Source organism: Triticum aestivum, chromosome 7A (assembly GCF_018294505.1).
Source record: "Triticum aestivum cultivar Chinese Spring chromosome 7A, IWGSC CS RefSeq v2.1, whole genome shotgun sequence".
Lineage (NCBI taxonomy): Eukaryota > Viridiplantae > Streptophyta > Magnoliopsida > Poales > Poaceae > Triticum > Triticum aestivum.
In genome coordinates, this window is record NC_057812.1 from 598,249,678 (window position 1) to 598,263,309 (window position 13,632).

The following is a 13,632-nucleotide window of genomic DNA, read 5'->3' on the forward strand; positions in this document are numbered from 1 at the left end:
CGTCAGTGCACTCAGATTCCAAGATACTGGCAACATACATCTTACCTCTGTTTTCAAGGCGTCCCTAAGGCGTCGCCTAGGCGACGCTTAGGCGTCAGGGCGCCCTGCGAGGGCAAGGCGTCCACCTCGCCTTAGGTGGGTGTCTAAGGCGTCCGCCTTAAGCTATAAGGCGTCCGAGGCGTCTGCCTAGGCGTCCGAGGCGTTGCCTTAGTCCATTTTGGACGCCTTAGCTTGCCAGGCAGGCAGGGGAGCTGTTTTAGGCGGGAAACAGAGTTTTGGCGGGAAACTGGAATCATGTTGGCGCCAACAGGTAAGAGGGGAGAAAGAGAGAGAGAGAAACAGCCCCCAATCCACACACTCCTCCCCCTCCTTCTCTTCAGTGGCTCCTCTCCAGCAGATCTGGTTCCTCCTCCTCTCCAGCAGCTCCTCCCCCTCCTCTCCAACGGTTCCTCCTCTCCAGCAGCTCCTCCTCTTCCTCCTGTCTAGCAGCTCCTCCTCATCCTCCTGTCCAGCAGCTCCTCCTCTGCAGTACAGCAACAACAAGCAAGAGCAACAGTAAGGTATACCTCCCTCTCCCTTCTCCCACACCCTCCTCTGCTCTCTTTCTTCTTTGCTGGACTGTTTTGTGCTAGCTGGTTGGTGGTTGCTCACTTGTCTCTTATAGTGGTTAGTGCCTTAGTGGCCAGGCATATGTTAGTGATTAGTTTAATGATAGTGGGGTTAGTGCCTTAGTGGATGCTCCTTGGTTGAATAAAATAATGCATGCTGTTGGCCTGTTGGGTGGATTAGAATAAAGGCTAGTTGAATACTGATGCATGATGTGTTGTGCTCAACAATGGATTAGTTTAATGACTAGTTGAATGCTGATTAGTTTAATGGCTAGTTGATTGTCGCTGTTTGCTACATCTGCATGAGTAGAGTAGTTTAGTTGCTGCCACAACAGCCTTTTCATATGCCATGGCAGCCCTTTTATCAGTTATGCTAATATTCCTTTGTGTTTGGTTGTTTGCTGCAGGTAGTAGAAGTGTAGCACCATGGATGGAAATGCAGCAGCTGATGGGGGTGAGCCCACCTACGATCCAATGAAAGATCCAACAAGGAAGCCACAACGGTCAAATGATCCGGGATGGAACTATGGATATTGGTCTGAGCCTCCAAATCGGGATCTTGTTGTGTGCGCTCTTTGTGGCAAGATAACTTCTGGAGGGATCAAGAGGCATAAAGAGCATCTTGCGGGCGTCGGGGGAGATGCAATTGGTTGTCCTAAGGCCACCACACAATTGAGGAGAGAAATGGGAACATATTTGGAGCAAAATAGGAGGATCAAGGGAGTAGTAGATGTAGATGATGTTCAGGAGGTTGTGGAGGTGAGTTCAGTTGGAGCAAACATCGCCTCTAAAAGGCCAAGCTCAGGGACAGCAGCCAAACAGAATAAGAAAGCGTTTATCACCAACATGCAAGGTAAAAAGAAGTCTGTTTCTGTTGTGTCTGCCGCCAATAGTTCCAAGCCAATTGTTGCCATGCTACGAAGAACACCCGAGGATCTTGTAGATGAAAGACGCTCTGGGTGTTCTCAAAGCACCATGGAGTCCAGCACAAAGACTCCAGAAGAGAGGCAGTATGTCAATATGCAGTGGGCATTGTTCTTTTACGAGTGTGGCATTCCATTCAACGCTGCAAGTAGTAGGCAGTTTGAGGTTGCAATTGAAGCCTCTTGTCAATATGGGTCAGGTTACAAGCCTCCTAGTGCACATGAGCTGAGAGAGAAATTGCTTAATGATTGTGTGAAGGAAACAGGACTTTTGAGGAGGCAACACGAGGCAGCATGGAAAAAATATGGATGCACACTCATGTCGGATGGCTGGTCGGATAAAAGAGGACGCCATTTGATTAACTTCCTTGTTAATAGTCCAGAGGGCACTTTCTTCTTGGAGTCGGTTGATGCCTCAAGTGTATGTCATGATGGTGATATGATAGCTGATTTGCTTGAGAAGAGAATTCTGGATGTTGGAAAAGAGAATGTGGTACAAGTTATCACCGATAATGGTGCTAATTACAAGAAAGCTGGCCACCTTCTAATGGAGAGGATGCCTACTCTATATTGGAGCCCGTGTGCATGTCATTGCTTGGACCTAATGTTGGAAGATATAGGAAAGTTGAAGGCATTTAAGAAGCCTATTGCAGGGGCTAGACGTGTCACAACTTTCATCTATAGACATGGAAGACTTCTTAGTCTAATGAGGAAGGCCACGGGTGGGGATCTTGTGAGACCAGCAGCCACTCGTTTTGCCACAGCCATCCTCACACTTAGGAGTTTGGTCAAGAACAAGGCTGCATTGAGGAGTTTATTTACATCTGAAGAATGGGTTGGAAACAAGTTAGCAAAAACACAAGTTGGCTTGAATGTGCAAGAGATTATACTTTCAACGGAGTGGTGGAGCGCAATTGAGGACTGCCTTAGAGCTTCAACTCCACTTCTTAGAGTTCTTAGAGTAGCAGATGGTGATGAGAAGCCTGCCATGCCAGAGATTAAAGCACTTATGATTTATGCAAAGGAGAGGATCAATCTAGGTTTCCCTCAACAAAACAAGCAACCATTGCTCAAGAAGATCTTGGCCATTGTTGATAAGCGTTGGGAGAATCAAATGGATCATCCATTGTATGGGGCTGCTCTATTTTTGAACCCAGGAAAGTTCTTTCCTATTGTAAGCAGAAATGATGATGCCTTAGTTGGGGAGCTTAGGAGCTGCTTTAATGATGTGCTTGCAAAAATGGTACCGGATGCCAATGTTCGAAAAAAGATTGATCAACAATCTGTGCTCTATGAGCAACAGCGAGAAAGCTTTTCTAATCCATTGGCACTCGAGACCATGAGCACAAGAAACCCTCGTAAGTCATATTAAATGCATCATGTTAATTTCAGCATGTTAATTCCAGTTCCAGCAATGTAATTTCTGTACAAACTCTTAATATGTGTCAGTTTTTATCATTTTAGTTGATTGGTGGAGTTCATTTGGTGGTCGGCCATTGACCTACAAAGGTTTGCAAAGCGCATTGTTAGTCTTTGTGCTTCATCATCTGGTTGTGAGAGGAATTGGAGCACGTTTGAATTTGTAAGTCAACTAGTAAAGCAGTATTTGTGTTTGTTCAATGATGATTTCAGCAAGTTATTTACTTATTTCACTTGTTGTTTCTACTTTGTAGATCCATACAAAGAAAAGGAACAGATTACAATGGAAAAGGTTGAATGATCTTGTCTTTGTTTCATACAACCGGAAGAATATGCAACGGTTTCAAAAGAGGCGTGAGAAGGTGGGCGAGAATAGCTTTGAGGCTTTGGTCATTGAGGATTTTGATTGGGGCAATGAGTGGGTGGACCCATCACTATCACAACCTCAAGGTGCTCGAGGTTGTCCTGAAGACAATCAAGACATTACATGGGAGGATGTTGATGTGGCTATTGGTGCATCTTCAAACCTTCGAGGCCGCAATCTGCATAGGACAGCAACTACACTTCGTAGGGGCCAGACAAATGTCCGTCTGCACTACGCACGCAAGAGACCTACTACAACACGACCTATAATTCCTGAAGAAGATGAGGTAGAGGAGGACTTGGAGCAAGAGCAACACTCAAGTATGCCCAATGCGGAGGGGGAGGATTCAGACTACGTTGAGGATGATGATGATGTGAGCAATGACGATCAAGAGCCAACTAATGTTGACCAAGATGGTGAAGACAACACCAATGCCAATGAGTTTGATGATGATGACTTTTGATTGAGACTTTGAGAGTGGAGAGACATGAGAGAGCTGAGCTGGCCACCTTTATCCCTTTTGCTATGCTGGAATTATCTATTATTCTGTTTGTCTTATGTGGAATTATCTATTATTCTGTTTGTCTTATGTGGACCATTGCAGATTGCAGTTGCACTCATACTTGCTATCTTTCTTTCCACTTTTGTTTGCTGCCTCACTTTTATTTCTATTTTTTGTGGAATGTGCACTGGTAAGTGATACATTATTCTAACATATTTGTTCATGACTTCATGTTGATGCAGAATTCTGTTGGGGAGAAAAGCAAGTGCAAAGAGGATGGGGGCTCTACAACAATCAGTTGCAAGGTGTGTATGGCTGTATGCCTAGTTGCTTAATGCCTACCAAATTCTACTTAATTCTGTTGCTTACAAGTCTCTAAGGCGTCGCCTCGCCTTATGCCTCAGCGCTTAGGCAGTGAGGCGCCCCCCCAGCGCCTCGCCTCGCCTTACCGCCTTAAAAACATAGCATCTTACGACTGAGGACTCACATTACCTTGGAAAAAAGATTCCGAGATCTGCTCTATGAGGCAAGAGGCGATCATGGCAGTTGGCAACTGTAGGAAAGCATCTACCTGATGCACAGCCAGCAAAGGTTTGGCTTAACCACATTCCTCACATTCCTCCAACTGCAACACGAACACCCTGCAACCCTGCAGTTCAGCTAACATAATAAATCTTCCCCAACACAAAAACAAAAGGAACATATCATATGAGCTGTAATGTTCATCGATCAACCTAGATAAATGGTAGCAAGTAAGTTTCCCACAAGTCGCACAGCGGTAAATGTTTACAGGTCCATGTAACACAACATTCAACAACCAAATCTCTAGCTACATCGGGTCTCACACATGTCACACAGCGAAAGCGCTATGCAAAGATGCATTCCATATGCAGAAGAACGCTTGGCGCAGCATCCTAGTACGTCTTGACATCGATGTGCTTGACACATCTTGCATTGGCAAGCAGTATAGCCTTCAACACGGGAAGCCTGTCCTCCTCTTCGGCGCAGTGGATCGTTACCTTCTTAAGGCTTTTGGCTTGGAATGATATTCCCTCAGCCATTTGAAGCGGCTGCTTTTGCTCTTCACAGTCAAACTGAAATTTTATATAAGAGTAGAACATGTTAATAGGAATTCCTGTCTTCAGCGAAGAAAATAGACAAGGACAAACACTGAGTGTCTTCAACCACCTTGAGCTTCAGATCAAGATTCTCAAGCATAGGAGAGTGCTCGAGGAAGCAAGCTAGAGGAGCAAATTTGTTGGAAAGACACCATTCACCAAGAATGAGACTTGTCAGACTGATGAACATTGAGCACCTTGGAGTCATTCTATCGAATGCGACCTTCACATATGTCAAACAAAATAAGAACAGATTCTAAAGAAACAAATATTTCAGACATGTACAAAAATTAAGAAGCACCCATACATGTCTCACTGGTGTTGGCAGTTCTATGCTCTTGGCGTTTGAAAGATCACATAGGATTACTGCTGATGTAGTTCGAACTATGTATTTTGGAGTGCACCTGCATCGAGTGTCCTTGAAGCATAGCGAGACCAGCTTGCCAGTACGAATCAGAAGATGATTCAAAACTAAGCAGTTTATTATTTCCAGAGTCTTCAATGAACTTGATGAAATCTCAGGACAATAAAGAGTGCTGTCTGCCAACTGCAGATTTTCCAAAGACGTGCATTCACGGCTGAGCTGATCAAAGACAGATGCAACTATTATAACATTAGTGAGCTTCACAGTTCGCAGATATTTAGAGCTAAAGTTGATAGCTTTAGGATCTAAGTAAAAAGCTTCCCATCTTGTATTTTCAGTGAAATCAATCGATTTAACTTCATGAAGTCTGATAGCATCACCGATCCAATACTTGGCTGCATCAATTGCAAAAGAGTGAAGGCGGAGTTTGTCCAATGTATTAGCATTACCCCGCCGCTCAAACAAACTTTTTGCAAACTTGTTGAACTTTACTCTGTCCATATCAAAGTGATCAATATCGATATCAAGGCATGGCGCTGAAGTCCATAATGGGGGCGATCTTCGGAATAGCATGCTTGTGCGTACAACGTCCTGTGCTGGCATGAAGGACATGATACAATGGAGTATGCTCTCATGAAGGACGCTAATCCTATCATTGTCATCACAGCAAGGCTTCTCTTCATTTCCTATAGGCGCTTGTCAAACAAAAGGGTAGATTAGACATGAATCACAAGTTTGCTATTAGCTGCATGAATGATGCGACATGCAACTCCAAGAAACAAATATCCTTTTTTAAACGCATTTGAAGGACCTAATGACAACAACTAAAATCATGAAGGGGCATACCTGTTGCTTTTGTATTATCACCAGATAGCATCCTCTGGAGGTTGCTCTGTACCTGAATGCTTTGATTCTGTGGATCACTAAAAATTCCTCGCAGAAGCGTCGCAGTTGAGGGTTCAAGCATTTGATAATCTGATGAAATTTCCTCAAAATGATCATCCGATGAGATGTCCTCAAAATGATCATCTGATGAAATGTCCTCAAAATGATTATCTGATGATATGTCCTCAAAATGATCATCCTCTAAATGATCCAATCTCGTATACAGCTTATAATTATAATCAACCTGAGAATAAAAACACACACCAAATCTTTTAGCTTGAAGTCTAAATAGACATTCCTTCAAAAGCTCAGGGGAAAAGAACATTAAAAGAAATAAACCTTCCTCCCATCCTGTGAAATACAATACCAGTATTCACAAGGTATGCAGCAAACATACTAAATACTATGATTCACAAGACATAATGGAATGATAGTTGACTGAAGAATGAGCTGTACTTATGGCGAGTACTCAAAATATTTTTCGTATAAATGCAAAAGGTTTGTGTATCATTTCATTGCTATGTAGGGTTGATAAAGAACAATCAGCGCACACAAATGCACACATGATCGCTCGTCCAAGCGGTAGCACGCACACACTAAACCCCAGGGAGGACTATGCACGCCCCTTTCACCCCCAGTCTACTCCATGCCTATGCATCGTCGTTGATAGTCTGCACTGGAGGATGAATGGCTGGGAACCACTGAAGGTGCAGTTGTTCCATTATTGCCACAACCATCAATATCAATTAAGTGTGGTGTCCCTCAGGACCTTCCCGGACCAAAGCCGCCAACTAGGCTGAGAATGCCTCATCGCCATTGGTTCGTGGTAGTTATGCCCTAGTATACTCTATTGGTATCCGAGATTTCCCTGGATAAGCTGTGAAGCCCAGATCATATGATAAGCTGCTGAGCTTGAGACTTTCATAGACTAGTAGCCGGAAGTACTCCTGTTCTAAGCTTTAACATACCGATCAGCATATCAAGATCCGTAAAAAGTCAATGAAATGTTACAGAGATGGAATATACCTCGCTAACAGCTACTATGAAAATCATTCTCTCTAATCTGACAGCAACATTCAGAAGATCAGTCAATGTCTCGGGCTCGTCTGGCGACAGTGCTTGCATCAGAGCCTCTGATCTGTACAGATAACATTAAAATGTAATGAGATATGTGATACATCTCGTGCACTTTCAAGTTCAAACAGTAACACCCAAAATAGCGTAATAATATATATGATATGAGCCGAGTGAGCAACCTGAACCCATCACATCCACATACATCTATGATCTATCACGCTCAGTAGCATGTAGAAACCAAAATTACAGAAATAGCGAACAACTAGCAAATCAAACGAACAGGGGGAGGGGGGGGGATAGAGACTGCTCACAGTTCTGAGATACGAGACTTGCGAAACTCTTCCCTGATTTGGGACCTCCAGTTGTTGGCACCGCCAGCACCTCCTCCTCCATCAAAGACCACCTCCATCACAACCGGGTTCGAAGCTTCGAACTATGGCTTCCTTCCGGACCGGTGTCCGAAAAGGAGATGGATGTGACTATTATATAGCAAAAGGTTGTAACGCCAGTGACAGCTATTGCTCAGCGCAAAATTACAAAGGTCATTGCGTACAGTTCACACTAGTTTGTCGCCTTTTCCTTATAATCGGGATGTTCCAAATTTGGCTTCACAAGCGTTACTTGGCGAGATGGCTGGCAATAAGTCTTTCTCCACTGAGCAGTAGACCCCACATATTAAATATTGGGGGAAAATGGAACCTCTGTTTTTCTCCCACCCCCACCTCAGTCTGCTTCTGTTTGTTCCTGGTGTTCCTAGCTTGACATGGATGCCATGTCACACAAAACCACCTAACAGGGAATGAGGTGGCAAAATACTTTGACATGAATGCCACACCACATCAAACCATGCACAAATACTTCCCTGGGATATAATCAGAAAGGGTTCATATCTGAGGGTGCACATTAGATGGTTTTGGAGTCTGCGGTGCAAATTAAACTGAGACAATAATAGTTAAGGCACCAAAGTAGACCTTTCCTTAGGGTTTCCATCTTCTTAAAATTTGAAGGTTAAACCCTACAACTATTTAGTTACTACTACTCTTTTACTTTTTACTTAATTATAAAAACTTCTATCTGATGCTTTATTTCATAGAGATCATATCAATGATTATAAAGGTTAGCTGAAAAGTAATATTCAAATTCACCTCCCTATATTTGTCATCATCCCACCATGCCCACTGACCAAGAAGTACTAACCTAAGAGAAATGACCGATACATGCCCCTATAAAATGACTTGCTACGACCACTTAAGCTCTTCCAAAACACTAAAAGTAGAAATAGAGAGTGGAAACATTGCATTTGATTACACTCATGATTATCTCCATGGACAATTGTTAAGAAAAGAAGATGCTTGAATCATGTAATGGTTACAGTGAAACAAAGGGAGTGCTCAAGTATCTGAACTATTGTCTCGATTGTGGTGCCTATCCTGAGCGTATAGATATCTCCAGTGACAAAATAAGGGTGAGCTGCAGTGCCATAGGCAATCAAAGTGGACCCACTGTTAAGTTTCCCACTACTAGTGGATAGTGTTAGCTTGACACTGTGAGATCAGGCACGGCATACTTTTGTATGGTCCCCTAGGCATATCTTGAGGCATGCAGCCATGCACACTGGAAAGATCCTTGACCGACTTAGTATATACGCTTACCCTGGTGTTAGTTAAATGCAGCAATTTATATACTCATGCAGTAGTGGACGGTAATAGGTGGGAGCCAAGAGCTCTTCTCAGATCAAGCCCAACCTGCATCCATCAGTTTGTCTTTTAGAGTAAGTTGGTGAGACTGTACACAAGTTGGTTTCCAGTAAGTGGGTTAATGATTGTGTGACAGTTCCAACACTAAACAATATGTTGTTTGTACTTTGTACTACAGAATCGCCATATCACTACAACATGAGCCAAACACTCATGGATATAACTCCTATTAGCTACAAGACTTTACCTACCTACCTACATTTTATCATTTATAGTGATGTTGGGCAGGTGTGTGGGTATCAGATCAGACACATATACCAGTCATACTTCTGTCGTGTCAAAAAGTTGGGAAGTTATTTACACATGTCTGGCAAGTTGATATATCTACTCATCAACATTTCCTTAAGGACAATGGTACCCTGAAACACTGTGAGCTAAAATGGTACAGTACAATTCCATGTGCTTGCTTGCATATTTTTGCAAGGCATAAGAAGCAGCGATAAAAGTTCCTCTGGCCGACCTTGAAGAATTAATTTGACAGTTCTCTGCAAAATGGTTTCTGTGTGTGTGTGAGGAGGGGGGGGATCACGAGCATGCGGTCGCGTGGCCTACAGAAAGGAGGTTGTACGCCCGCTTGTCAGCAGTAACAGGGGCTGGTATGCCTGGCTTGGCAGCAGCATACTGCAACGGCAATTGTGGTCCTGCTTGTGGAAGATCTAGCACCCGATAGTGGCGCAGCCGCGGTTGGTGTTCGTCAACGAGCTGTATTCAGCACCTCCCTCCTCACGGCGCTTCATGTCACAATGTACCGGGAGCAAGCAGGCTTGGCACCCTGCCTCTAGTACAGAAAGGAAATCGTTGTACAGAAAATTACCATGTGAATGCGAACGTTTCTTCTCGTGACAAGAGAAGCCTGATGCAACTCCATTCTTCATCGGTCACAGTATTCAATAACATCTCATTCTCGATGAATGGCTCAAACTCCTTGCAGTGTTTCTGCAACTTGCACACGGCAAGGATTATTAGCAAGCGCCATAGCCCATGGGCAACCTGCACCATCAACAATTCGCAACACACCTAATTAGTCAAACATATGCTCGATGAAATCCTAACTGGGATTTACAATTCGCGAGTAACTTGCTACACAAAAAAGGGGTTTCACTGCATACCATGATGTACTGCACGACCATCTCCCAGTACTTCATTTGTCATTCCTTGTCGCCCTCCAGCTGGTCATCCATTGCCCCAGTGACTACAATGATTAGTCATATATGACCTAAAAGACAGCATAGAAAGCCACAAAATCCCACTATTTTGTCAAGATGATGAGTATTTGAACAAAATCTGAGGAAGCAGTTGCCATCCACAGTGACCTCAACTATCTTAAACCCAATGGAGTCCGACTGCGCCGTGAACTCTGACATGTTGGCCTTCTCATTCTTGCCGGACTTCTTCACCTGCAGATAAGAAAAAAAGGCAGTCTGAATTCTCCGGTCCTAGGAAATCAAGGCAGTAACTCCCTGATCTAGACTCACATTCCAATTGTATACTACTAAGTCACAAAAATAAACAATAGTCCCACAATTTACAGTCCATGAGTTAGAAACAATCATGCTCCTGGAACTAACTGACAGGATCTGAAACACTTCTCACACAACTAACAGTGACCAAAAGGATTTTGATGTGGGGAAGACATAACTCCTGTCGGCATGGGGTTCCTGGGTTCCATCTTTCTACACTGCGGCTGTAGAAGAGAACCAGTTCCTGTCAACCACAGCATCTGAAAAGCATATATAGTCACACTCTTGGGCAACGTTTCATAGGGCTGGGCATAAAAACCGAGCAACCGAAAACTGAACCGAAACCGACACCGAATAAACGAAATTTTCGGTTTTTACAATAAAGACAAAAAAATTCGGTTTGCTAAGCTACTAACCGAACCAAATTCGGTCGGTTTCAGTATTTTACTCGGTTAACCGAGTAACCGAACTCAGCCCAGCCCATACTACAAGCTTCCCCGGCCCAATGACACAAACGCCAAGAGGCTGGCCATTAGGCCATGCACGAGCGGAGCCCCTAAAAAACTCACACAGTGACACTCCCACGAGGCCATGACCCACGTCTGAACGCACAAAAAAAGGGTCACGGGGTCACGATCCCACTATGGACCCACCCACGCCTGCACGCATCTTCTCCCACACCCCTGACGCAAGACTCAGCCGTCGCCGCTGCCATTCTCACTTGACCTGCCACCGGCGCACCGCAACTTCTCTTCTCCCCACCCCTGATGCCGGCTGTCAAGGACACCCACCTCGCAATCCCACTCCTGCACTCCCGCCGCTGGCGCCTGTCATCTTCCCCATCTCCGACCGCTGCATCTTGGCTGCACTCCTCACATCTCCCCCATCTCCGACCACCGCATCAGCGGAGGAGCACGCATTCGTCCGTCCACGCGTCGTCGCTCCATCGCCGCTCGCAAAGGAGAGGACCAGAGGAGGAGAGCGCATCCATGGCTGCACGCAGAGAGGAACGAAGGCGTAGTGCCCAAATTCGGTTTAAACCGAAAACCGAACCGAATAATCGGTTAACCGATTTTTCAGTTAGCTGGCTTTGCATGTAAATTTCGGTTTCTAATTTCACTAACCGAACTTAGGAAAAAACCGAACAACAGAAACCGAAATTTCGGTTTCTACCGAACGCCCAGGCCTAAGTCGTTTCATAACAGTCTAACCAGTTCATATAAAGATTACAAACTTAGATTTCTTGAGATTTTGGTTACTCACAAAATGTGAACTGGTTATATTATTTTCACAATAAACATAACATATATGGTTCAGTAACAAAAAATACTATATAGACTTCACCCAAGAAAAAAATATTTCAATTTGCCATAGAAAGTGGCAAAGCGCACCTTCGGTTCTTTTTGCAAGGCCATGTTTGCATACAATTTCTCAAGCTTCTCAACCCTACTCTTTGTCTCATACATGTTTTGGCTAAATATCATCTCACTGATGGACTATCTTTGAATGCATCACAAGGATCCTAAGTCAAGACAAAGAAAAAAGTAGCTAGAAAATAAAGTTCAGCGATAGAGGAAAAACAGAGATAAACTTCTACTAATTGTACTTTGAAAGGATGAGTTCGACAATGGATAAATCGGAGTAATCCAGAGTGAACTATCCACTACCATAAATTGTTTAGTACATCACACTAATGGCCTGTTACTTAGGCTTGGCAAATGAGAAGCCCCACTAACTCATCAAACACCCACATCACTTGCGGTACCATGTTGTTTCATCCAAAAAATCCAAGAACACAAGTGCTGGAAGTACCATAAAGATCGGAACGGATAAAATCGGAAATGGCATCCTTTACACTAGAGGGAGGTTGTCGAAGTAGCTGAAGAGCATCTTGAGCTTGGAGTGGATGTCTCTGTGCAGACCATAATCCAGCTCAAGGAGCGCGTCAGAGATGCTCCATTGGCATGCCGAGCATCCCCTCTACCTCCTCAATCATCGCGGCCACCTTCGTCAGAAGCAATGGCACCACACTTGCAGTACATGTCAAGAAGAGAGGTGCCAACATTGACGTCTTCCTCCAGCCCATGCCCTTGCATCAACGTCTATTTCAGGAAGCAAACGGCAAGAGTGGTGGATAATCCCGACTCTGTCATGCCGCACCTCGTGCATCTCCCTGAAGCAGTACAGGGCCAGCGGCGCGAGAGCCTAGTGCCCTAGTGGACACGAATCCGTCCACGATCGACTTCCACATGACGATGTCCCTGGCCGGCATTCCGTCGAACACCGTCTTAGCGTCCCCGACAATGCTGAGACAGTGTTTAGCCTGGCGTAGAACGCGATCAGACAGTTATGCCGAGCCTGGTACTCGGCGGCGCGGCCATCATCGAGGAGCCTGGGCGCGCGCAGCACTTGAGGAGGACGGGGAAGGTGAAGCGGTCAGGCGCGCGACGGCGGCCAGCATGGAGCGGTAGGCGGCCAGAGCGCTGCCAGGGAGGCCCGAGTCAGCGAAGCCCGGGATCACGGCGTTGTGGAGGAACGCGTCCCGGCTCCCGGCGGCCGCGGGAGTCTCCCGCGCGGCGTCCAGGCGGCGGCATGGGATAGGACCAGTGTCCTGCGACGGACGGTCGTTGTGGCTGAGCTCCCGCGGAGGGAGAGGGCGACGGGGTCGAGCTCCCGTGGAGAGATAGGGAGCGGGGATGGGTGCGGCCGGCGGAGAGGTGGGAGCTCGCCGTCGACCAGGAAGACGGCGGCGGCGCTCAACCCTAGTTTGCGCGAGACAAAAGAGCTGGGTCGGGGTCGGGAGCGAGGGGGGGGGGGGGGGGGGGGGGGGGGTTCCGGGGTCGGGAGCACGGGTTTTTTTTGCCACTTATTACTTTGCCTTTGATATTTTGCCACTTGTTATTTTGGACTTTGATTTTTTGCCCCCTGCCAAGTGGGTCCCACGTTAAATCTCGAGAATGCCCCTCCCCACATGATTGACCGGGACACGGGGAAGGAGCTCTTTGCCTCGTTCCCCAACCCCTCTGTCGACCACGAGCCATATGTCGGCAGCAGTCACCAGCTTCGTCAAGTGCCACCCCGGCCGCCGCTGACAAGTTGTGGGAAAACCGGTGGCGCAGCCCATCCTCCCGGCCTCCATGGCGGTCTCCTTCACG

The 13,632-nt window shown here is 45.7% G+C and overlaps 2 protein-coding genes across 11 annotated transcripts; one reads left to right on the top strand and one right to left on the bottom strand.

Annotated features, from left to right (window-relative positions):
* The first annotated feature begins 50 nt into the window (after positions 1 to 50).
* Positions 51 to 3,294, top strand: LOC123148520 (uncharacterized). 2 transcript variants are annotated; one of them, XM_044567946.1, is made up of 4 exons: positions 51 to 560; positions 1,016 to 2,889; positions 2,996 to 3,113; positions 3,205 to 3,294. In XM_044567946.1, the coding sequence occupies exons 2-4, from the start codon at positions 1,035 to 1,037 to the stop codon at positions 3,245 to 3,247; spliced, it is 2,016 nt and encodes a 671-aa protein (XP_044423881.1). In that variant the 5' UTR covers positions 51 to 560; positions 1,016 to 1,034; the 3' UTR covers positions 3,248 to 3,294. The 2 variants fall into 2 exon arrangements, with proteins under 2 accessions (XP_044423881.1, XP_044423882.1); XM_044567947.1 differs by lacking the exon at positions 51 to 560 and having other exon boundaries at positions 955 to 2,889.
* A 1,231-nt stretch (positions 3,295 to 4,525) lies between these two features.
* LOC123148522 (uncharacterized) lies at positions 4,526 to 13,281 on the bottom strand. 9 transcript variants are annotated; one of them, XM_044567954.1, is made up of 9 exons: positions 12,333 to 13,281; positions 10,331 to 10,414; positions 10,127 to 10,233; positions 7,572 to 10,007; positions 7,210 to 7,321; positions 6,145 to 6,427; positions 5,242 to 5,993; positions 5,005 to 5,157; positions 4,526 to 4,910 (listed from the first exon to the last, which is right to left on the bottom strand). In XM_044567954.1, the coding sequence occupies exons 4-9, from the start codon at positions 7,667 to 7,669 to the stop codon at positions 4,731 to 4,733; spliced, it is 1,578 nt and encodes a 525-aa protein (XP_044423889.1). In that variant the 5' UTR covers positions 7,670 to 10,007; positions 10,127 to 10,233; positions 10,331 to 10,414; positions 12,333 to 13,281; the 3' UTR covers positions 4,526 to 4,730. The 9 variants fall into 9 exon arrangements, with proteins under 9 accessions (XP_044423889.1, XP_044423888.1, XP_044423887.1 ...); XM_044567953.1 differs by having other exon boundaries at positions 12,290 to 13,281; XM_044567952.1 differs by having other exon boundaries at positions 11,869 to 13,281.
* Positions 13,282 to 13,632: the final 351 nt, after the last annotated feature.